At 38.2% G+C, this 26,780-nt stretch overlaps 1 protein-coding gene across 2 annotated transcripts in view; it reads right to left on the bottom strand.

The window, feature by feature from the left end:
* Positions 1–26,780, bottom strand: part of ATL1 (atlastin GTPase 1) — an 87,968-nt gene that overhangs the window by 58,233 nt on the left and 2,955 nt on the right. For both annotated transcript variants that reach the window (XM_069597887.1, XM_069597889.1), the window contains exon 2: positions 17,262–17,431. In XM_069597887.1, coding sequence (XP_069453988.1) covers positions 17,262–17,295 — 34 coding nt within the window. In that variant the 5' untranslated portion in view covers positions 17,296–17,431. The remainder of the gene's footprint in view (positions 1–17,261; positions 17,432–26,780) is intronic.

The raw sequence follows: 26,780 nt of genomic DNA, 5'->3' as shown, positions 1-26,780 counted from the left end.
AATATATATTATAAAACAATTCAAGGTATAAAACAGTGTGTATTCTATAGTATGGTATCATTTGGGGAAAAAAGTGTTCAGGAGAATGTGTTTGGCATGTTTGAGGAACAGCAAAGAGTGTATAGCTATCGGCAGCAGCTTGGGAAGGTATGAAGGGCCAGATTATGCAAAATAAGACAAGTTAAGACCTGAAAGGATCTTGGACAGAGTGGATATTGGGGGTGAGAGAAAGAGAAAAGGCATCAGTGAATGTTTGTACATGATTATCCTCTCTAACGTGTAGGTGTGGATGTGATATATAACTTTGAACTTGTAGTTTAGATGTCCAAGGTCTTTGAAGAGCTACCAGTAGGCTTACTGAAGAGGAAGGAGATTATATATTAAGTGTGATGTAAGCATACTGTAAAATAAAATAAATACCTGAGCTGTGACTTTAAAATAATGAGGCAGTTTATAGGAAAATGTCTCATTACAATGTAAGCCAACTGCCATATAAAATATTCCTTTTTGGTTAGGAAACTTTTAAAAATACAGGAATATTTTGTTATTAATAGAAATGAATCTGTGTAGTCATAAATATATAATCATTAGTTTGTATCTCATCTAAAGTTAAAGACTCCCTAGCTGAAACCTACTGTACAATCTAGATATATATATTAATGGTAATCAACAGCTACATATAAAACTATTCAGATAGGCTACAACCCAGATGTCTACCAACTGATAAATGGATCCAAAAAGTGTGGATACCCTTACAATGAAATATTATTCACCAATAAAAAAGGCTAAGACATGGATGAACCTTGAAAACACAATGTTAAATGAAGGAAGCCAGTCACAAAGGACCACATACTCTATGATTCTATTTATATGAAATGTCCAGAAGAGGCAAGTCTACAGAGACAGAAAGTGGTTTAGTGGTTGCCTAGGAGTGGAAGCAGATTAGGGGGTGATGTCTAAGAGGTACAAATTTTCTTTTGGGGGCTAATGAAATGTTCTAAAATTGTGGTAATGAAGGAATAGCTCTGGATACACTAAAAAGCCACTGAATTACACATCTTTAAACAAGTGAATTATATGGCATATGAATTATGTCTCAAAATATTTTAAAAACTGTTTAGAAAAACTTGTTTCTCTGAAAGAAAAAAGAGGTCAAAATTGAAAACAGATTGAAAATATCTGGAGAGCAGAGACTGTCTTATGTTTCGTAAAAACTTGTTTAACAGAAGCTTACATAGTAGGTACTCAATAAACATTTTTATGAATTTGATAGAAAATAACCAAAAGCTATTAGAGTATATAGTATAAGCAAGAACAACGGTTTTATGCTTGATTTATTATTCACAACTATACTTTATCTAAGCAATAAATATTATCCTTGTTCTGCAAGAATTCAAAAGTCCTCTGGAATATATGCCACGTCTCTTTAGCACCAGATTTTAACCCTCTCAAATATGTTTTGCTAAACCAAGCTTAGTTTCAATTCAGAGCACTATGTAAATCTTTAAAAGGCAGAAAACAGGTCAGAAGCAAATCAGATGGGAATCAGCATTTACTATGAATAATACAAATGTACAGCTTACAAGGAGAGAACCAAAAAATATATATCATTTCACCTTTTTACATATTGAATCTTATACTCAGTAAAGGGGTTTTAGGGACTTTTCTGTTCTATGTGATGTTTTAAATCAATGGAAGCTGGCCACTCAGCTACTGAATTAAGATATGTTGAAAAGGAACTTCAAAAACTTATAGAGAATAATCATTTCAATATACTGAAAATGCTGTGGTGTGTATTTCTAATTTTAATTGTAAACTCTATACTTCATCTCTCCAGCAAAAATCAAACCCCGAAAGATGACTGAGTATATTGAAGCTTTTAGAGAGAAAAGACATAGCACCTAGGAAACTGTCTCTTGGCAACTGAAATTAGAAGGAAATATTGCTTCTTCTTAAACTATTAAATCTTTTTGAACAGTAGAAGTTGAAGAGTGACAGAGAAAACATTTGAATGAGCACCTGAGACTGACTTCCAAAAACATGGCCAAAGGATATTTACTCAGAAAGGGACAAATGGAGTTGAAGAAACAAACACAAATTAACTCATAAAATGAATTTTAAGATTGTTTCAGCAAGAGTAGAGATTTAAGTTACAATGAGATGATTACACATAACAGACCACAAAACACTACTATGCAGATTCTCAAATTGTTCTGCTATTAACAACACATTTGAGGATGAGGTTACAAGGAATAATGCAGCTCCTGCAACTTCAGAGCTTCGATGAAACAAATTATTTAGCAGGCTGTTTATTTTTACTGAATCCAAAAGCATTCCATAAACAGTAATGTCTCTAGAAGAACAATGCCATCGTGATTAGGGCATGTTATGTATATATACATATAAACTATATATACACATATATTTCATATATTCATGTATGTACATGAAAAGACTTCAATCCTAAAGGAAATCAACCCTGAATATTTATTGGAAGGACTGGTGCTGAAGCTGAAGCTTCAATACTTTGGCCACCTGATGTGAAGAACGAACTCATTGGAAAAGACCCTGCTGATGGGAAAGATTGAAAGCAAAAGGAGAAAGGGGTGACAGAGGATGAGATAGTTGGATGGCCTCACTGACTCAGTGGACATGAGTTTGAGCAAACTCCAGGAGATAGCGAAGGACAGGGAAGCCTGGCATGCTGCAGTTCATGGGGTTGCAGAGTCAGACACGACTTAGCGACTGAATGACAACAAAAAAGAAAAATGAAAAAAAAAAAAGAAAAATGAATGGTTAATAGACATAGGGGGAAAAGTTCAGTCTTCTCAGTAACTGAAGAAACGCTAATTAAAAGGAGAATCTAAAAAATAAAAAGAGATAAACATTCTGCCTTTATAACTTGCAATGGTTAAAAAATATATACACTCAGAATTAAGAACATTAAAAAACACTAAAAACTATACATACCCTTTAATGAAACAATTCAATTTCTAGGAATTTATCCTAAGGAAATTAATGTCAGGATTGTGCATATGTATTTATCTACATAAAGGTTCATTACAGCATTATTTATTTAACAAAAAATTGGAAACAATCTAAATCTCTAACTCTAGGGTATTGTAAATAAATTATGCCACAGCTATACTCTGCAGAATATGGAGCCATCTGAAAGCATGTTATAGAAAAATACCTAATCATGAGAAAATATGTTCACATATTTTAAGGAAAAAGGCAGATGGGAAGTGTTAATTCCAATGAAAGAAAACAAACAAATCCACATGCAGTTTTACTATGTGGTTTCTAAGGAACTGTCTCACCCTTTAATCATCTCTGAGTCAGCTATTTTCAAAATGGGTGGTTACTCCTTCTGCTGAACATCATCCGTGTCATGCTCAGGTCTATCTCCACCATTCTAAGCTCTTCTCTATATGGCAGACACTGGAAGCGTGGAAACTATAGTACTACAATTCTTACAATTTCTTCTTAGCTGGATTCTGGTTTAGATTTTGCCCATGAAAGACACTCATGACATTTGGAGGCAAGAGTGAAGAAGAAACCTTTTACTATCTTCTAACAGAGTGGACAGATACGTGAGCAAAGAGTACCTATGAGGCTTGCAGCATATGTCAAAGGAACAGAACTGCACCAATTCACACAGAGAGTTGCCAACATTTTGAAGGTACTTTGAAGAAATATATGCCTGGACCTTTGGAATGGGCATGGAGTATAAGAATATTTGGTCCCATGTGAATGCTCAAAAAAGGGCATTTACTGTTAGAGAAGGTTCTCAAAAATCAGATGGACAAAGTGACTGACTCATTTTGTGAATGTCAGCCAGCCTCCTACACCAGCCACTCCTATTCAGTAAGCCCATAAACTAAATCAGCAAAAGACATATGAAGATCTATATTAATATCAGACAAAATAGCCTTTGGGCAAAAAGTATTACTCAGGAGAAAGAAGTTCACTATATAAAAATAAAAGGCTCAATTCATCAGGAAGATGTAACAACTCCACATGTGTGTACACCTAACAACTTAGCTCAAGATCCATAAACAAAGCTTAAGGGAATATTAAGAGAAAATTGACAAATCTACTGTCACGGCTTAAAACATCTTTCATAATTTTAAAGTACCTATCAGATATCAGTATCTGGTAGATCAAGCAGTCCAGAAAACAGTTAAGAGTTTGGAAGATATAAGCAATACATTTAACAAGCCTGAGCTAATCAACATACATAGCACACTGCATCAACAATTAGTAAACAAAAAGTGCTATTCAAACTTACAAGGAATATTTCTAAAAATTAAACACATCATGTAGTAGGACAAAAAACAAGTTTCAACAAAGTTCACAACCAGCTATTCTATGAATCCAAAATGCCCAATATTGCAGCCACTAATCACATATGACTGTTTAAGTTAAATTAATTAAAATTAAATAAAAACAAAGTGTGTGGTTCTTATTCTCACTGGCCATACTTCAAATGCTCAAAAGACACATATGGCTAGAAGTTACCACATTGGATAGTACAGATACATTGGGCTGGCCAAAAGATCTGTTTGGTTTTTTTCTGTATGACGGCTCTAGCAGCACTTGTCTTTAACTTCATTCAAGACAATTTTGTTAGACTGTATTATGATAGTAGTCATATCAGTGTGCATTTAAACAAAATAAAAAATTGATGAATTTTTGTGCAGCCATTTTAATACTGAAGATGGAAGAAAAAAGCAGTTTTTTCAGCATATCTTGCTTTATTCTTATAAGAAAGGTAAAAACAAAACTGAAATGCAAAAAAAAGATTTGTGCAGTATACAGAGAAGGCAGTATACAGAGAGACTGATCAAATATGTTTTTGTGCTGGAGATTTCTATTCAGATGGGCATCAACAATTTGACAACAAATGAATCAAGATATAAATTGAGAACAATCAATTATACCACTTGGGATATAGCTGACACACTCAAAATACCCAAATCAAGTGATGAAAATCATTTGCACCAGCTTGGTTATGTTATGTTACTCACTTTGATGTTTGGGTTCCACATGAGTTAAGCAAAAATCTTCTTGACCATATTGCCTCATGTAATTCTCTACTAAAACATAATGAAAAGTTCTGTTTTTAAATTGTGACATGCAATGAAAAGTGGATACTGAACAATCATGTGGAATGGAAGAGATTGTGGGGCAAGTGAAATGAACTACCACCAACCACAGAAAAGACCAGTCTTCATCCAAGGTGATGTTGTGTATATGGTGGAATTGGAAGGGAGTCCTCTATTACGAGCTCTTTACTGCTGTTGTTCAGTTGCCAAGTCATGTCTGACTCTCTGCGATCCCATGGACTGCAGTATGCCAAGCTTCCCTGTCCCCCACCATCTCCTAGAGTTTGCCCAAGTTCATGTCCACTGCATCAGTGATGCCATCTAACCATCTCACCCTCTGTCACCCTCTTCTCCTTCTGCCTTCAATCTTTCCCAGCAACCAGGTCTTTTCCAATGAGTCAACTGTTTGCATCAGGTGGCCAAAGTACTGGAGCTTCAGCTCCAGTCCTTCCAATGAGTATTCAGGGTTGATTTCCTTTAAGATTGACTGGTTTGATCTCATTGCTGTCCAAGGGACTCACAAGAGTCTTCTCCAGCACCACAGTTTGAAAGCATCAATGCTTTGGCACTCTGCCTTCCTTATGGTCCAGCGCTCCCAACCATATATGACTACTGGAAAGACCATAGTCTTGACTATACCGACCTTTCAGAAAACCAAAAGATTAATTCCAACAAGGGCTGCTCTCATTTACACCTGCTGAAAGCAGCACTTGATGAAAAGTATCTGGAATTAGTCAACAGAAAACACATAATCTTCCATCAGTACAATGTAAGATCACATATTTCTTTGATGACCAGGCAAAAACTGTTACAGCTTGGCTGGGAAGTTCTGATTCATCCACCATATTCATCAGACATCGCACCTGTGGATGTCCATTTATTTTGGTCTTTACAAAATTCTCTTTGTGGAAAAAAGTTCAATTTCCCGAAAGACCATAAAAATCACCTAGATTGGTTCTTTGCTCAAAAAATGTTTTAGGAAGAGAATTATGAAACTGCCTGAAAAATGGCAGAAGGCAGTGGAACAAAACTTCAATAAAGTTCTTGGTGAAAATGAAAAATTTGTCTTTTATTTTTACTTTAAACTGAAGAAACTTTTGGGCCATCCCAACAGAATGTTTCTATCACCACAGAAAGTGGTGCTACTGTACAACATATACTCTGACTAGAATAAAATTAAGTTTGAAATTAATAACAAAAATGTATTTTCTATATATTCATAGGTAAAGAAAGAAATCACTGTGAACATTTAAAATACTTCAAACTGATTGAAAATGAATCTACTGTATCTCAATATATGTAGGATACAGCAAAATTTATATTTAGCAAAAATCTATAGCCCTAAATGCATACATTAGAAAAAGAAGACAAGCTCAAAATAAATGAGCTTAGTATCCAACTTGTTAAGCTAAAGAGAGAATACAGAATGAAATAAAAGAAAGTACAAGATGGAATTGAGAGAGATGCACAAAAACTAGGTAAATATAAAAAGAAAAAAGGAGAAATTAACAACAAAAAATACAATGAGGAAAATAACAGATTAAAATTAAGCAGGGAAAATAACAGAATTAAAAACAACCTCATGCAAGCTGCCAAAATGGACAGATTCCAAGAAAAATGCAAATTATTAAATCTGACTCAAGAACAAACAGAAAGTTTTATTTGTTCTATAACCAATATGGAAGTTGAATCAATAGTTCAAAATCTTACTATAAAGAAGACAGCAGGTCCAGATGGTTTATTAGACTAGTTTTCCTAAACTGGGTCATTCTAATCTCATACAGGCTTCCCTGGTGGCTTAGTCTGTAAAGAATCTGCCTGCAAATACAGGAGACCAGGGTTCAATTGGGAAGATCCTATGGAGAAGGAAATGGCAATCAACTCCACTATTCTTGCCATGGAAATCCCATGGACAAGAGGAACCTTGCATGCTACAGTCCATGGGGTTGCAAGAGTTGGACACAACTTAGCGACTAAACTACCACCCTAAACCACCAATCTCATATAAATGCTTCCAGAGAATCAAAAAGAAAAGGAAAAAATTCCCCCTTCTCATTTTATAAAGTTACTATAACCTTGATACCAAAGCAGACAAGGAAAGAATAAAAAAAGAAAATTAGTTGTAAACATGTTTGGAAATAACATTAAAAGATTAGCAAATCCAGCAATGTATTAAAAAAGGTAACACAATATGCCTAACTTGGGTTTATTCCCGGAATGCAAAATCAGTTCAACAAAGAAGATCTTTTAATATAATTAAACATATTAAAAAATTAAAGATAAAAGTCATATGATTATCTCAATAATTACAGAAAAGTAGTGATTATAATTCAATATCCAGTGATGATTTCTTAAAAATATTCCTTAGGAATAAAAGAGAACATTCTTAATCTGATTAAGACAAGAAAAGTACATAAAAGACAAAGATTAAAAAGGAATGAATGACGCAATAACAACTGCAAATGATAGGTTTTTTCTGTACAAAATCCTAAAAAATCAAAAGGCAATTTAGTTGAACTAATATGAAAGTTTAGCAAGATTGCTAAATATAAGATGAGTATGTAAAGATCGAATGCATCTTATATACTATTAATAGCCATACACACACACACACACACACACACAATTGATACCAACAACACAGGTTTGAACTGTGCAGGTCTACTTTTACATGGGTTTTTTTCAATGAGTACACAGTTGGCTCTCTATACTGGGAAGCTCTTCATCCATGGATTCAACCAACTGTGAATCATGTGCTATCTTTACAATTCAAGGTTGGCTGACTGTGTCTAAGCAGAACCCACAAATATGAAAGGCAGACGATGGGACTTGAGCATCTGTGGATTTTGGCTTCTGCAGACGCTCCTGGAACCAATCCCCCACAGATACTGAGTGATGATTATAGTAGGGGAAAATTCATAATGACAAAAAATAGAAGAATAAAACTATAATAACAAATGACAAGCAAGCCCTTTAAGTAAAGTTTTAAAACTACTGCAATATATCAAGAAACAAAAGTTAAATAAATGAAGAAATATGTCATGGATGGGAATATTTAATATAGTAAAAAATCTTGATTCTATCAAATTAATCTACAAATTGGATGCAATTTTAATGTAAAAAATTCCAATGGGGCTTTCCAAAAAACTTGAACACCAAAAGCTAAAAATAAAGAACAAAAATGATATCAGGCATACAGAAACCAAATAGCAATATGACAGAAGTAAATTCTTCCTTATCATTTCAGTTCAGTTCAGTCACTCAGTCGTATCCGACCCTTTGTGACCCCATGAACCTCAGCATACCAGGCCTCCCTGTCCATCACCAACTTCCAGAATTTACCCAAACTCATGTCCATCGAGTCAGTGATGTCATCTAACCATCTCATCCTCTGTCGTCCCCTTCTCCTCTTGCCCTCAATCTTTCCCAGCATCAGGGTCTTTTCAAATGAGTCAGCTCTTCACATCAGGTGGCCAAAGTACTGGAGTTTCAGCTTCAACATCAGTCCTTTCAATGAACACCCAGGACTGAGCTCCTTTAGGATGGACTGGTTGGATCTCCTTGCAGTCCAGGGGACTCTCAAGAGTCTTCTCCAACACCACAGTTCAAAAGCATCAATTCTTCGGCGCTCAGCCTTCTTCACAGTCCAACTCTCACATCCATACATGACCACAGGAAAAACCATAGCCTTCATTAGACGGACCTTTGTTGACAAAGTAATGTCTCTGCTTTTTAATATGCTTTCTAGGTTAATCCTAACTTTTCTTCCAAGGAGTAAGTGTCTTTTACTTTCATGGCTGCAATCACCATCTGCAGTCATTTTGGAGCCCCCAAAAATAAAGTCAGCCACTGTTTCCACTGTTTCTCCATCTATTTGCCATGAAATAATGGAACCAGATGCCATGATCTTAGTTTTCTCAATGTTGAGCTTTAAGTCAACTTTTTCACTCTCCTCTCTCACTTTGATCAAGAGGCTCTTTAGTTCCTCTTCACTTTCTGCCATAAGGGTGGTGTCATCTGCATATCTGAGGTTATCGGTATTTCTCCTGGCAATCTTGATTACAGCTTGTGCTTCACCTTCCAGCTCAGCATTTCTCATGATGTACTCTGCCTATAAGTTAAATAAGCAGGGTGACAATATACGGCCTTGACATACTCCTTTTCCTATTTGGAACCAGTCTATTGTTCCATGTCCAGTTCTAACTGTCACTTCCTGACCTGCACACAGGTTTCTCAGAAGGCAGGTCAGATAGTCTGGTATTCCCATCTCTTTCAGAATTTTCCACAGTTTATTGTGATCCACACAGTCAAAGGATTTGGCATAGCCAATAAAACAGAAATAGATGTTTTTCTGGAACTCTCTTGCTTTTTCGATGATCCAGCGGATGTTGGCAATTTGATCTCTGGTTCCTCTGCCTTTTCTAAAACCAGCTTGAACATCTGGAAGTTCACAGTTCACGTATTACTGATTCCAAGCCTGACTTGGAGAATTTTGAGCATTACTTTACTAGCGTGTGAGATGAGTGCAACTATGTGGTAGTTTGAGCATTCTTTGGCATTGCCTTTCTTTGGGATTGGAATGAACACTGACCTTTTCCAGTCTTGTGGCCACTGCTGATTTCTCCAAATTTGCTGACATATTGAATGCAGCACTTTCACAGCATCATCTTTTAGGATTTGAAATAGCTCAACTGGAATTCCATCACCTCCACTAGCTTTGTTTGTAGTGATACTTCCTAAGGCCCACTTGACTTCACATTCCAGGATGTCTGGCTCTAGGTGAGTGATCACACCATTGTGATTATCTAGGTTGTAAAGATCTTTTTTGTATAGTTCTTCTGTGTATTCTTGCCACCTCTTCTTAATATCTTCTGCTTCTGTTAGGTTCATACCATTTCTGTCCTTTATTGAGCCCATCTTTGCATGAAATGTTCCCTTCATATCTCTAATTTTCTTGAAGAGATCTCTAGTCTTTCCTATTCTATTGTTTTCCTCTATTTCTTTGCATTGATCACCGAGGAAGGCTTTCTTATCTCTCCTTGCTAGTCTTTGGAATCTGCATTCAAATGGGTATATCTTTCCTTTTCTCCTTTGCTTTTTGCTTCTCTTCTTTTCACAGCTATTTGTAAGACCTCCTCAGACAGCCATTTTGCTCTTTTGCATTTCTCTTTCTTGGGGATGGTCTTGATCTCTGTCTCCTGTACAGTGTCATGAACCTCCGTCCATAGTTCATCAAGCACTCTGTCTATCAGATTCAGTCCCTTAAACCTATTTCTCACCTCCACTGTATAATCATAAGGGATTTGAATTAGGTCATACCTGAGTGGTCTAGTGGTTTTCCCCACTTTCTTCTTATCTGTAAGTAATGTTAAATATATATGGATTATGCTCTCTAATCAAAAGACAGTGGTATAATGGATTAAAAAACATGATCCAACTCTGCATTGTCTATAAGAGATTCACTTTAAATCCAAAGACATAAACAAGTTGAAAGTGAACGGATGGAAAAATTTAATGTTTCCAGTAAGCAAAGGAGAACAGGGGTGACTATATTAATATACAGACAAAATAGAGTTTAACTGAAAAAGTTTTAAAGAAACAAAGCAGGACAGTATACATTAATAAAAGGTTCATTACAGTAAGAATGTATAACAATTACAAAAATGTATATATCTAATAACAGGCCATCAAAATATGTGAAGTGTTAAGCTAGAGATTTCAATACCCCACACTCATAATGGATTGAACAATCAGACAGAAGATAAACAACGGAAAAGAGAATTTGAACACAGTAAATCAACTAGATCTAACAGACTTATACAGAACATTCTACCTAAAAACAGAATAGACATTCTTCTCAAGTACATATAGGACATTCTCTAGGATAGACCATATGTTAGATCACAAATTAAATCTTGGCAGATTTTTAAAAGACAGATATCATATAAAATATTTTCTCCAATCCACAGTAGAATGAAGTTAGAGATAAGTAACAGAAGTAAAATTAGAAAATTCACAAATCTGTGGAAATTAAGCAGCATACTCATAAGCACCCAATGAATGAAAGGAGAAACAAGAGAAATTAGGAAATGAAATGCAAATAAAAACCACAATGAGATACCACCTCACACCTATCAGGATGGCTACTATTCAAAAAAACAAGTGTTGATGAGGATGTAGAGGAAGTAAATCCTTGTGCACAGTTAATGGGAACGTGGCACAGCACTGTGGAATACAGCACAGTAGCTCCACCAAGAAATTAAAACGATTGACTCCTATATGATTCAGCAGTTCTAGTTCTAGGTATATGTCTGAAGAACTGAAAGCAGGGTCTCAAAGAGATATATAAACACCCATGCTCACAATAGCATTATTTATAAATGATAAAATGTGGAAGCAACACAAGTGCTTCCTAACAAATGAATGGATAATCAAAATGTGATATATATATAGCCAATGAAATCAAACCAGGGTCTCCTGCATTGTAGGCAGATTCGCTACCAGGGAAGTCCCAAATGAAACATTACTCAGTTTTAAAAAGGAAGAAAATTCTGACATATGCTACAACATAGATAAAACTAAGTGAAATAATCCAGTCATAAAAAGATAGATATTTGATTCCACTTAAGATACTGAGAGTAGTCAACACTTATAGAGGCAGTAAGTAGAATGGTGGTTGCCAGGAGCTGGGAAGAGAAGGAATGAGGAGTTAGTATTTAATGGATACAGATGCTTTGCAAGATGAAAAGAACTCTGGAGATGGATGGTGGTGGAGGTGGTATAACAACTCAGTACCACTGAACTGTACACTTGAAAATGGTTAAGAGAGTAAATTTTATGTTATGTGTATTTTACCACAATTTAAAAAATGAAAAAGAGACATGCAAAAATTTAAAACCAAATATTATAAGAGAAAACTATATAACTGAGATAGAGAAAGATTTCTTAAAATACAAAGAGCACAAACCATAAAGAGGAAAATATTAACTTGACTATTTTTAAACATGAAATTGTTTACTAAAATATACCATCAAGAGAGCAAAGTCATATCACAAGGTGGCAAAGGACAAATAAACAACAAAGGACTTACATAGTAAAAGGAAAAAAAGATAACCTGACAAAAGAATGGCAAAGGGCAAACAGATACAGAGAAGGAAATACTAATGGTTAATAAATGTATGAAAATATACTCATACCTCATTGATAATCAGAACACAGATTCAAACCATAGTGAGATTTAATTTCACATCTATTATAATGCCAAGTGTGGGGATTATAAGTAAACAAAATACTTGGTGGAAAATAAATATACTCTAAATTTCATTTATTTTAGGTTCTTAAAAATGTAAAGCTAATATATTATTTAGTGATAGACTGTTATATATACAAATATTTACACTATATATATATATAAATGATATATACAAATTCCTGATATAAAATGATCAGGAAATAGGAAACACCAAATTTATGAAAGTATTTATAAGGAGATATTGCCATTAAGGAGCAGCTGACAAGTAGTGTGAAAATACTGATAAAGTTCTATTTCTTCAGCTTGGGAGTGGGGATTCACTGTTATACTTTTTAAAACTGAACATCTATGTTTCAGTTTTCTTTTATATATACAGATATTTTAATAGAATAATTTTTATGTAAAAGAGCCTCTAAATTTTAAAATATCCAACTATTTTTTTTTTACTAAAATTTCTCACAATCTTTTTCCTGATGATCACAGACAGTCTAGTCACTGGTTTCTGAAGATAAAGGCTGCAGAGTTTGAAATGGAGCAAAGATATAACCCAAGAGCCATCAAGACAAGATAAGCAGATATAAAGTATAATATATACATTAAAAAGTATATAATATACTTTTATATATAAAAAGTAAAGTATAACTCTCTCTATATAAATGGTTATGAAAAAAGATATACGGAAGGCAAATTAAGTCAGAATAATGTGGAAGGGAGAATCTGTAGGAGAAGAACATGTATGATCCAATAGAAATTTTATTTTGTTTCAGGAGGAACAAGTATATAGAAAATGAGGTAAGTACACAGACACAGTCCCATTTCAAGGAAAACAGAATACAGCCAATTGGAAAAGAAAGATCTGGAAATTATTATAATCAAGATTTTTTTTAACCTTTCCTTAAATAACAAAAACCTAAAAATTAATTTTCAACAAATAGACATTTCCTATACTTAAGAGTGTGGAGAAGGAAATGGCAACCCACTCCAGTATTCTTGCCTAGAGAATCCCATGGACAGAGGAGCCTGGGAGGCTGCAGTCCATGAGGTCACAAGAGGTGGACAGGACTTTACAACTAAACCACCACCAACATACTTAATGTGAGGCTGAGTTTATTTAAAGAGGCAGGAAAAGCTGACACTAGCGGACACTCTATTGCAAATATTCTTCTTCTAAAGTAATATTGCACTGACAGTTTGTTAAATACAAAAAAACTCAAATTTCCATGTGGCATCCCGAGTTTTTAAGCAGCTGTAATTAACAAAAACAAATAAACTACGAATACACGTCTGTTTTGTTTCTGAGAGTATATAAACTCTAAACCCAACCCGAAAGACTGCTTTCTGGGCTACTGTTTCTGATGTTCATCTGTCTCCTTTATCTTCCACACTGGCATATTCTTTGCCTTCTTTTCTAGTTCAGGCAGATCAAGTTTATAGAGCATTGATTTCTTATACTAGCTTAAGCCTACACAGGTTTGTTGTGGCACCTACTGGCATTCTATTTTAATTCCTTGTCTTTATCACTCGGACCAGGTAAACAAACAACCCTAAATTTAAATCCTAGATATGTAACATAAATTATCGAACCTCTGGTAAGTTATGCTCTCTGAATCTCAGATTCCTTATATATCAAGATAAGGATAATAATGCCAATGTTTTATGAACTGACTTTTAAATGCTTAAATTTATACAAACTTTTAGTTCAGTATAGATTCAGGTACAGGTGGTGGGATTCTCAGTTTTGGAAGCCCAGACTTGCTTCCCTTATACATATGGGTATGATCCTCAAACACCACCCAACTCTGGGTGTCAGCAGAGATGCGTTTCTGTTTTCTAGCCTCCATGACCCTTATAAGGACCTAACAGGTCTTTGATCACTCAGACAAAAATAATATCTGTTACTGGTTCGACAGGGTCCTTATCTGAATTTTAGGTCCCTTGTACACATTTTCCAGGTATCGCTCTTATACTTTTCTTGGAAATCCTGTATTTTCCAATTCTGGATAGTTGACCTTTCCCCTCTGCCCCATGATTTCTAATCTGTCTGAAAAATATGTATTTAGCTAGATGATAAGATCAGTTTACTGTCTTCTTTTCTAAACTATCACCTATGTTTTTTTCTCATCGGAGACCTCTGCCTTCTATGAGGGCCTGTCTTCTCTATTGCCTTCACACCATGCCCCATTATACATAGAAACATTCCAAAGCATTATGCTTTAGAATATATAAGACAACTCTAGGTTTTAATCTCAGTTTTTAAACATACTAAATATTCTATCACTTTCACCAAGTTATTTAACCTACCTAAGACTCAGTTTTTTAATCTGTAAACAGGGACTATATCTTGACAACTTAAGAGGCTAAAAATCAAATACAATGATGCAGATGAATGTGTCTTGAAAACTACAATTCTATACAATATTGTATAAAAATGGCAGAAAATATTATCCATTCAGCAAAATACTGGTAATGAAATGACAAAAGGATCCGAAGTCAAACTGGCAGAGTTGGAGTCCTAGCTCTATTATTTGCCTTTTAATATGTAAATGAGGACTATAATACCTACTTTACATATTAGCTCAATGATGTTAGTTATTATTATTATTATTATTAAATGCCTATTATGTTAGGCACTGTACTAGATGTGGGTGATAAAATGAAATCAAGGCAGACATGGCTAACATATTTGCCAAAAACTTACATCTCCTACTCCATATGCTACATTTTCTAAGTCATGCCATGTACACTTGACAGCAAAGAAATATCTGAATAGTAAAGCATTTCCACATAGCATAAAGATAAGAGTCCACAATTCCACAATCTCTTTTTATGAAATTTCCGGTGAACACAGTGACTATGGTATTTCTTTTTTTAATTCATCACTTGACTCAAAACTCTTCAGATGACTTCTGGATAAACTATCTGGAATACATTTCAATCAAATGTAAATAGGACAGTGTTTCTCAAAGTAACATCCAAAGATAATCTGCTTCTCAATAACCTAAAATGCTAATTGAAAGGCAGATTCCTAGACCTTATTTCAGACACAGATTCAAAAGCTCAAGCTCTGGCTGGAAGATGTGGGAATCTGCATTTCTAATAAGCTCCCAATGTGATTTTTATGCAAATCCCATTTGAGAACCACATTCCTAAGAAAGAAAAAAAACACTATGTGAGAAATTTGTAACCAAAGGAAACATGAAAAATTATGATCCAAAGCTTCTTGAAGAAGAAAAATTTTAGTCATCTGAATAAATTTTCACATGCCTGTCTCTTAATAGGGTTGAGTCAAGAGTGTACAGAGATTAAGACCAAAATTGACTTGAACATACACACCTGAACTGTGAGTGTTCAAAAAATTCCTATTTTGGAGGCCAAGGGAAAGGGAGGAGAAGGAGTGTTCTGAAAAAGTTTACCCATATTTCAGAAGAAGCAAACAAAAGCTGCCATTGCAATAGTTATGGCTACTAAAACTGGGATTTGGTGATATCAGATACCAGAAAATGGAACTGCTTTCTCTTAAACTCAGATAACTAAAGACAGATATCCCTGCGCCAGCCCCCCACATCTACCATAAACCTCTGATAATCCCTCAAATGTAGACTTCATTTATTTGGGAGTTAAATTGGTCCTGTGACCAATCAGAGGCAAGAGAAAATAGGATCTTTTGATGAAAGATACACAATTTTCATAAAAGGTAACCAAAATAACTAATTAAAATGTAAATTTATACCTCTCAATCTGATGGACAGTTACAGAAGAGCTATCAGAGACACTGAAGAAAGTCAGTGAAAGAGCTCTGAACTCCTAGTGGATGTTAACTTTCCAAGTAACAATTCAAAGCTAATGAACAAACACTATTCCTCTACCCACTATGCCACAGTGGTCTGAAGTCTGCTCTGGTGCTGATAATAAAATGCCCGAAGATGGCAGTGAGTTTGGCACTGTGACTGGAAGAAGTCGGGAGCCCAAAGAGGAAAAAGCAGCCCAACCTGCCCACACTACGGAGTCTGGAGCAGCAGAGCGGGCGGGGCTGCCATTTCTCCTGAATCACTGCACTCTCTCTTCTCCGCCTGCGTGAGCGCCGCCCACCCACTCGCGGCAGCGTGAACCCCCTGGGCCTAGTCTCTCCTTCCCCCTCCCCTCGGCCTGGTGCTGAATCATGAGCCCAATATCTCCAAAAGGTAAAACCTAAGAACAATGCCACCCTTAGCGCTGGCCTGAATGGGCACCAGGTTGGGGTGGGGCAGAAGGCTGGAAACCACAACTTTGACCCCCCTTTCTCCCAAATTCCTTACCCAACCCCCGGATTAAAAGGAGTGCTGCGATGCTATGGGATTCCCCAGCGGCGCCCCTTCTCCCGCCGCGGCGCTCGTGTTTGCAACGCCCAGACCTGGTCCCGGCGCGCTCCGCCTCATTGTTCCAAAGCTGCCCGCCAGCCAGGAGTCCAAGCCCTGCGAGGCCAGCGAGTTCGCAGCTCGTGGGGAAGGGGTGGGGGCTCTCCACTCCACGCCCCTCACCACAGTCCCCTGCCCGGCCTCACCCCTTCCTGCCAACCTCCTTTAGCTAAAGCCAAATAAATCATCGAGTCCCCTGAGGCGACCGGGTGGGTGCTGTCCAAATGCTGGGAGGAGGATGGGGGATGGGGGCGGGGGAAAGGCTGGCGTCTGCGGCCTGCGTGTGGCTGCAGCCTTCGCCCCTTCGCCCCACAGCGAGAGAGATGCTGCTTCCATGGGTACCGCTTGGCCACGGTTCCTCCCGCCCAACTGGGAGCCGCTCGGCTGTGGCCATCTCCCAGCCCTAGACGCTGGCGCCGAGCAGCCCTCAGCCCTCCTCGTTGCCAGAAGCCGAAAGCGGAGGGCCAGTCCCTGTGCAGGCTACAGAAGTCACCATATGCTACTCACCCCAACTGTTTCTGTCCCTGCGGTTCTTGGCCATGGTGGTCCGCGGACTGGTGGCGGTGAGGCGCTGTCAGTGCTTTCGCTCCTCTCCCGGCTGCAGGTTGCTGGCGGTGGGAGGCTCTGTGCCCTCGCTGGGCGCAGTTCCCTCAGACTCTGAGGATGTTGCTGTGGCGCTGGTGGGAAGGAGTGGGGAGGAAAAGGGAGGAGAAAGCGGATGAACCAAGCTCAGCATCACAAGCCGGAGTTCACACAAAAACCAGCGTCACACCCTCCCTACCTTGGCCCACCCCCAGAGCCTGAAGACAGTGACAGACAATGTACTGCAACATTTTCGATGGAAAACACATACAAATAAACAGCACCCCCTTATACACTCTCAAAGAACTTAACAGCATTCTACAGTCAGAACTACGCAGACCAAGATACTGCATGATTCTGCATGTTCAAAAACCTGTTTCCTCAACCAGTTACATATGAGTAGAAATATGCTGGCAACATTTACATGGATGAAAATTTAAAATAATCTTAATTTATCTATCAGGCATCATTTCCTCCCTAATTTAAAAGCAAGGTCATGATAGTAAATAGGGTATCATGCATTTTTGTACCTGTATACTGAACAGGCCTGTCTTTTAAAATTGGTATAGCATACTTAGATTAAGAAGATCAAGACTTGGAGAAGGAAATGGCAACCCACTCCAGTATTCTTGCCTGGAAAATCCCATGGACAGAGGAGCCTGGCAGGCTACAGTCCATGGAGTCACCAGGAGTCGGACGTGACTTAGTGACTAAACCACCATATTAAAACCTCTCAGTTGGACTTCCCTGGCAGTCTAGTGGTTAAGACCCACGCCTCCAATGCAGGGAATATAGGTTCCATCCTTGGTTAGGGAACAAAGATCCCACATGATGCACAGTGTAGCCAAAAACAAACAAACAAAAAGATCAAGACAAATAAAAGCTGGAGATTTATCATAATCTGTAACTAACTCCATGTCTAACGGGCAAAATTTCCACTTGTTTTACAGAGCTATCATATGGAGTTACATTAACAAATATTCTAAGTCATACATCATATTATGGAATAGCCTTGGCAATAAAGTTGCAAACAATTTTGAATAGAAAGCAAAAGGCAATAAAGACTTTAATAAATATTCTCAATCACTCTCTTTTCACGAGTTCCTTCCTCTTTACCTATCAATTTAATTTTCAGCATCCTAGAAACACTGTTCCTTCATGCTACCTGACCCTCAAGATACTGTCATCCCATTCCTCACCTCCTCACTCACTTTTCTCCTGAATCTGGCTGTTGACTATACTCTACACAGATCAGTTCTGTGTGGGTGATTACTGCTAGCTTCATAATTACCAGATCCTAGATCTCTGTTTATTCCCTCATTATAAGCAACTCTTCACTGTGTTCCCTCAATGTAATTTACTATATGATGGTTTCAGACAGGATCTCTATCTATGTTATTGATTCCCAAATCTATTCATCTAGTCTTAAGCTTTCTTGAGGAAAGAAAATCATCATTCCAGGGCTGAGTCTGTAATTGCCTAAGGCCAGCTTCACTTTTTTTCCCTACTGACACTTCAAAATCAGTATGTCAAAAACCAAACTCTCTCACTCACCACTGCCAAATCTTACGCAATCCTATTTCAGTTAATTGTTCTATGACCTCAGAACACTGTAAACCAAGTTTACATCATGGTTTTAAAGGGGACTGTCTTCAACAGAGTTGCATTCCATAAACACTAATAAGCCAATATAGGACGATAGAAATTATCTCACTCCATACCTACAAACCAAATTACTGAACAAAAACAAGCATGTTCTGCTTTTCTTATATTTCTTTATTATAATTCTCAGCTCACATTCCAGCCTGATAATCCCTTTCAGGTGAATCCCATTAGAAAGGAGTACAATAGGGACTTCCCTGGTGGCCCAGTGGCTATGACTCTGCACTCCCAATGCAGGGGGCCTGGGTTCCATCTCTGGTCAGGGAACTAGATCCCATATGCCACAACTGAAAGATCCCAAGTGCTGCAACTGAGACTCAGCGCAGCCAAATATACAAGTATTTTTAAAAAACCAAAACAACAAAAGAGTACAGTAGATTCTACCCACAAAAGTTATATATACAATTCAACGTCTATTCCTAATTGAAGAAGGGATTTATTTTTTAAAAAACTTTTCTTCCTGTTGTTAATAAGTAATCTGTGAGATAATACTTGAGACTGTGTGAATGTCTTGGCCAAGAATTTTGTATTCAATGGTTTTCAGCATCCACTGACATCCTTGCCTGAATCAACTTCAGATTTTAAAATACCCTTGCTTCTACATTTTACATTTAGTAGCTGGCATTTCCTCTCCCACCTTTGTTTGTTAAGTACCACTATCCACTTCACGAATTCATGTAATCTAAAGAAAAACTTTATTATTTAACCATCATTATTCTTTTGTAACGCTCAAATTATGGCAACCCACCCCAGTGTTCTTGCCTGGAGAGTCCCAGGGATGGGGGAGCCTGGTGGGCTGCCGTCTATGGGGTCGCACAGAGTCGGACACGACTGAAGTGACTTAGCAGCAGCAGCCCCTTCAAGTTAACACCTGTGTCCTTGTGACATGTTCTATTTGTCTTTCATCATTTCCCTTGTTTTATGGCACAAGAAAATGTTTCAAGTTTCCCTGGTATTTTTCCTGCCTCAGAACTAGTTCCACCAAGAAACTCAGGCTGCTTTTAATGAGAAAAGGAATTTAGAAACCAAGATCTGAGTGCTAGCTGTGTTCACTGCTAGCTGGAATTTCACTGTTTCTAAACTCTTTCAGTGGACACTGTTAGAACATGTTTATTTTTCAAAACTGTTAAGTTTAATCTACTCTAAAGAAATACCTCCAACAGTATGAAAATACATACAGAGTAATTTATTGAAGCATTTTTTGTTATTGTAATATATTGGAAATAAGTGAAATGCCCATACATAGGAAAATATGAGTGATAGTCACTCATTTCTGACTCTTTGCGACCCCATGGACTGTAGCATGCCAGGCTCCTTTGTCCATGGAGTTCTCTACACAAGAATACTGGAGTGGGTTGCCATTTCCTTCACAAAATGGAAAACTATGCAGCTATAGGAAAGAATTTTAGAAAAGATAGAGGAACCAGAGATCAAATTGCCAACATCCGCTGGATCATCGAAAAAGCAAAGAGAGTTCCAGAAAAACACCTACATTTGCTTTATTGACTACACCACAGCCTTTGACTATGTGGATCACAACAAACTGTGAGAAATTCCTAAAGAGATGGGAATACCAGACCACCTCACCTACCTCCTGGGAAATCTGTATGCAGGCCAAGAAGCAACAGTAAGAATTGGACATGGAACAATAGGCTGGTTCCACATAGGAAAAGGCGTACATCAAGGCTATATATTGTCACCCTGCTTATTTAACTTATATGCAGAGTACATCATGTGAAAAGGCAGGCTGGATGACGCACAAGCTGGAATCAAGATTGCTGGGAGAAATATCAATAACCTCAGATATGCAGATGACACCACCCTTATGGCAGAAAGTGAAGAAGAACTAAAGAGCCTCTTGCTGAAAGTGAAAGAGGAGAGTGAAAACGTTGGCTTAAAGCTCAACATTGAGAAAACTAAGATTATGGCATCTGGTCCCATCACTTCGTGGCAAATAGATGGGGAAACAGTGGAAACAGTGGCTGACTTTATTTTGGGGGGCTCCCAAATCACTGCAGACGGTGATTGCAACCATGAAATTAAAAGACGCTTACTCCTTGGAAGGAAAGTATGACCAACCCAGACAGAATATTAAAAAGAAGAGACATTATTTTGCCAACAAAGGTCCATCTAGTCAAGGCTATGGTTTTTCCAGTGGTCGTGTATGGATGTGAGAGTTGGACTATAAAGAAAGCTGAGCACCGAAGAATTGATGCTTTTGAACTGTGGTGTTGGAGGAGATTCTTGAGAGTCCCTTGGACTGCAAGGAGATCCAACCAGTCCATCCTAAAGGAGATCAGTCCTGGGTGTTCATTGGAAGGACTGATGATGAAGCTGAAATTCCAATACTTTGGCCACCTCACATGAAGAGTTGACTCTTTGGAAAAGACCCTGATGCTGGGAGGGATTGGGGGCAGGAGGAGAAGGGGATGACAGAGGATGAGATGGTTGGAAGGCATCACCGACTCGAAGGACATGTGTTTGGGTGGACTCCGGGAGTTGGTGATGGACAGGGAGGCCTGGCGTGCTGCGGTTCATGGGGTTGCAAAGAGTCGGACACGACTGAGTGACTGAACTGAAGTGATAGCAAAGAACACAGGGGCTTCCCTAGTGTTCCAGTGGTTAGGACTTCATCTACCAAAGCAGGGGACACAGGTTTAATCCCTGGTCCAGGGAGATCCCACAAGCCTTGGAGCAGTTAGGCCCCAGCACCACAACTGCTGAGCCCATGAGCCGCAACTACTGAAGCCCTCAAGTCTAGAGCCCACGCTCCACAAGAGAAGCCACTGAAATGAGAAGCCCGTGCATCACAATGAGAGAGTAGCCCCTGCATGCTGCAATTAAAGAAAAGCCCTTGCACAGCCACAAAGACCCAGTACATCCAAAAATAAATAAATATTTTAAAAAATCACAGATCTTTATGAATTGATACATATTGATTTCCAGATTAATACACTATCAAATGGAAAAAAAAACAAAGCAAATATTCCACCTACCATATAAGAAAGAAAAGGATATTAAAAAAATATATCTGCTCATCTGTGCAAAAGAAATGCAGGGTAAACCAGAAACCAATGAGATCAGTTATCTACAGGAGACAGGTGGGAATAGGATGGAAGCAATGGGAGAATGGGAATAGGGTGGAAAGGATTAGGAGGGCTGATACTTCTCTAAGTGGAACCTTTTTATGTAGCCCACACTGTTAGAACCATAGTAATGGTTCACATTCTCCAAAATAAATAAGTAACTAAAATCAATCAGGATATGGGCAGAGGAGTGGAAGGAACTCAAAGTGGAATTACAAATAGTTTAAAAAAAAAGTGAAACTAACTACATTACAGATGAATAACATAACTACACTGAAGCATTTTCTAAACCTGAGGAGCTATAGAAAATAGTATTTTGATTATATACTACAAGACTGAAGACAAAAACTGTACACAAGCATTGTTCTTTAGTTCATAATTTATTTTTCTTCTAGGACATACGTGGGTCAGTAATTCTGAAACTATTTGTGTATGTTCTAAAATTGAGTCAATACATGGTGGATAATCAGAGCCAGATTTCTTGCTTTTGGAGATGAAGTTATAATTAGGAAAGGGGAAGGATAGAATGAACCCTATGGTGTTGAATTGGAATCTGAGGTATCAGTATGATACAGTAAAAATACAAATAACAGAATTTTTTTTAAATGGGCAGAGGATCTAAATAGACATTTCTTCATAGAGGACATACAAATGGCCAAGAAACACATGAAAAGACGATTTAACATTTTTAGTCACTGGGGAAATGCAAATCAAAATTTAAACAACTACAATGAGACATCACTTCATACCAACCAGGATGACTATAATCAGAAAGAAAGACAATAAAAAGTGCTGGTGAAACTGACACTGTTGATGGGAATATAGCCACTTTGGAAAACAGTCTGGCAGCTTCTCAAAATTTACAGTTACCATATGGCCCAGCAATTCCACTCTTAGATATATGCCCCCTCAACAAATTTAAGTATCAGTTCAGTCGCTCAGTTGTGTCCGACCCTTTGGGACCCCATGAATCGCAGCACGCCAAGAACTCCCTGTCCATCACCAACTCCTGGAGTTCACTCAAACTCATATCCATTGAGTCAGTGATGCCTTCCAACCAACCATCTCTTCCTCTGTTGTCCCCTTCTCCTCCTGCCCCCAATCCCTCCCAGCATCAGGGTCTTTTCCAAAGAGTCAACTCTTCGCATGAGGTGGCCAAAGTATTGGGAGTTTCAGCTTCAACATCAGTCCTTCCAATGAACACCCAGGACTGATCTCATTTAGGATGGACTGGTTGGATCTCCTTGCAGTCCAAGGGACTCTCAAGAGTCTTCTCCAACACCACAGTTCAAAAGCATCAATTCTTCAGCGCCCAGCTTTCTTCACAGTCCAACTCTCACATCCATACATGACTACTGGAAAAACCATAGCCTTGACTAGATGGACCTTTGTTGGCAAAATAATGTCTCTGCTTTTGAATATGCTATCTAGGTTGGTCATACTTTCCTTCCAAGGAGTAAGAGTCTTTTAATTTCATGGCTGCAATCACCATCCGCAGTGATTTTGGAGCCCCCGAAAATAAAGTCAGCCACTGTTTCCACTGTTTCCCCATCTATTTGCCATGAAGTGATGGGACCAGATGCCATGATCTTAGTTTTCTGCAGTGGCCACAAAACTGGAAAAGGTCAGTTTTCATTCCAACCCCAAATAAATGAAAGTATATGTTCATGCAAAAACTTGCACAGGAATGTTCTAAGAGCATTGCTTTTAGTAGCCAAAAGGTAGAATCAACCTAAATGCCAATAGCTATCAATGGATAAACAAAATGTGGTATATCCATAGAATGGAATATTATTTAGCCAAAAAAAGCTTCCTATTTAATGGAACTGTGACTAGGTTACCTGGGGAAAGTATCTGTCCCTTGGACACTAGAGCCTTTGATCCATCACACCCAGTGTTTTAGAGTCAAAGTTGTATGGACAAAAATTCAACTGAATTATTAGGAATAATAATAATTCCTAATAATTACTTACTTCTACCCCCGGTTCCTCAGTTCAGTTCAGTCAATCGATTGTGTCTGACTCTGCGACCCCATGGACTATAGCACACCAGGCTTCCTTGTCCGTCATCACCTCCTGGAGCTTACTCAAACTCATGTCCATCGAGTTTCCATGTCTCTGGTTCCTAGGCCTGTGCATTCTGAATATGGGGTAGATGGCAATATGTATTGGATACTGACTTAAATCCTGTATTACATCCTCATAAGGGTTATCCCTCGGCCAACTGATCCTTCAGCATGACTGTCCTCTGTGGTATCATACTAGCTGCTTCTAAGTGATGGGTTTGAGGTAAGATCAGTTCACTTCATGCACGACTCCATTGCCATACTTCCCATGAGTTTCCTGCTCAAATTTAATGTTGTTTGCGATACATGGTGATGAAATAGTCCATGAATTGTGGTATAGTAGAAGTTTCCCAAGCAGGGACGGTAAGCCTATATCTGGACTATGTACACATATGACTATAGGCACTGGGTGTTATCTTATGACTTATAAATTGAACAGGGGCAGCAGATTCCATTGTCAAAAGGAAAGGTATATACTGGGGTGGCCTGAGCTAGTCTGGAAGGCTCAAATAAAGTACATAGACTAACTTTCATTTCTGCTTCTAATTCTTTGCCACCTTTTTTTCGAACCATATCTTTGAGTTCAAAAAACATAACACCCAGGACCTAAAGGGTCAGTAAGCCTGTATCTGGACTATGTGTGTACATACTATAGGTATGTACATACATACATAGCTACCCCATGACGATAAATTGCTCATCCCTCCATAAGCAAAAGGATTTGGTTTAATTAAACTGCCACCAGGTGACTGACTGGTCTGTCCAGGGAAGAGTACCTTACTAAGGGTCACTGAGGGGCTTCTCTGGTAGCTCAGCTGGTAAAGAATCCGCCTGCAATGCAGGAGACCCCAGTTGGATTCCTGGTTCAGAAAGATCCCCTGGAGAAGGGACAGGCTACCCACTCCATTATCCTTGGGCTTTCTTCATGGCTCAGATGGTCAAGAATCCACCTACAATGTGGGAGACCTGGGTTCAGTCCCTGGATTGGGAAGATCCCCTGGAGGAGGGCATGGCAACCCACTCCAGTATTCTTGCCTGGAGAATCTCCATGAACTGTAGCCCACCAGGCTCCTCTGTTGATGGGGTTGCAAAGAGTCAGACATGACTGAATGACTAAGCACAGCACAGCAAGGGTCACTGCAAAGGCAAGTGACTCTGCTATAAGCAAGTTAAATACTGCATAGTGGCAGTAACCTTATTACCCTTGGCAAGCGGAAGTCCATGCCACTGAATTCCCTTTAGCCTCCATTCCTATTGCCACATGGCCCCACTGAACTAGGGTGACTGGGTAGAGGCTGACTGACATTCATAGGACAGATTATCTTTTATATCTGATTATTGGGATGGATGCCCTCTTATGGGCAGTCAAATGGTTTACAGATATTTTCACACTATGAGCCAATTTTGATATTCCATTCATAATGTATCTCCCACTGATTTCCTTATTTCTGATCTCTCCAAGTTATTGCCAACTTATTAATTACTCTGCATAAATCAGAACAGAGCCATACCTCAGGCTATCTTTCATTCCTAACACAGAGGACAACCAGATGTTCTATTCAAAACTGTGCCCTCTGGAAAAATTTCTCTTCATCTCTGTTTTGCAGGACCACTTCACTGTGAAGTAGGACCATAATTCAGTGGCTCTATGCTTCTAGTTGGTGCTGATACATCATCCAGGCAATTAATAAACCAGGCCCAAGCTTTTCCTTCTTCTGCTAAATGACCATGAGCCCAAAGATACGGTTCAAAAAACAGTGGCAAAGAAGTACGAGCAGGTACAAGTCCATGTACCTTATTCGTGCCTTCCAGACCAGCTCAGCCTTCCCTAGTATATACCTTTCCATTCGACAATGGAATTCTGCTGCCCCTATTCAATTTAAGAGTCATCAGAAAATACCTGGTATCTAAAGAGCAGTTTATAACACAAAATTACTTAGAATCCTGTAGTCAAGGTGTTCAGTATCTGCCAAGCCCTGGTAGCAAGCCAAGAGTTGTCTCTCAACTGAGCTGAATACAGGAACCCTGCTATCAATTCTCATATAAACTTAAAAACCACCCTGGGGATCAAGGTTACACATCAGATAATCAATTCAAACTAGATTTTTTTAAAAAGATGTGCGCTGGGTTCCTCAACTCTTTTTAAAACGCCCATCATAATGACCAGATACTGATACTGAAAGAGATGCATGTTCTACTGCTCTCTAGAACAAAAGAGAAAATTCTATACTTTGAAAACATAGTTTTGGCCTCAACAGACAACTGAACCTCATTAGTAACAGAAAGAATCGTTTAAGATTAACTATTTGAAAATACAAATCATGATGGTAGCCAATGTCTTCCAATATTTAATTGATTTATAGTTAACAAACCTATAAAGCTCAACTACATCGTTACATTTTGCAACTAGCTTATGTTGGAAGATTCATCAGATTATAATGCCTAAGTCTACATGTTTCATATTAAATTACTGTCCTTATGTTTTTTTGGTCACACTTGAGGATTTTACTTAGCCATTCTTTCTTGGTTAGTAAATTGTGAAACTTACCTAGGTAGAAGTCAAAAAATTTTATATCCCCTGATTTTTTTCCCCTATATTTTGGCTGCGCTGTGCAGCATGCAGGAACCAGT

Source organism: Ovis canadensis, chromosome 7, assembly GCF_042477335.2.
Source record: "Ovis canadensis isolate MfBH-ARS-UI-01 breed Bighorn chromosome 7, ARS-UI_OviCan_v2, whole genome shotgun sequence".
Taxonomy (NCBI): Eukaryota; Metazoa; Chordata; class Mammalia; order Artiodactyla; family Bovidae; genus Ovis; species Ovis canadensis.
The sequence above is the reverse complement of the archived record's forward strand: the minus strand, read 5'-3'. Positions and strand labels throughout refer to the sequence as shown.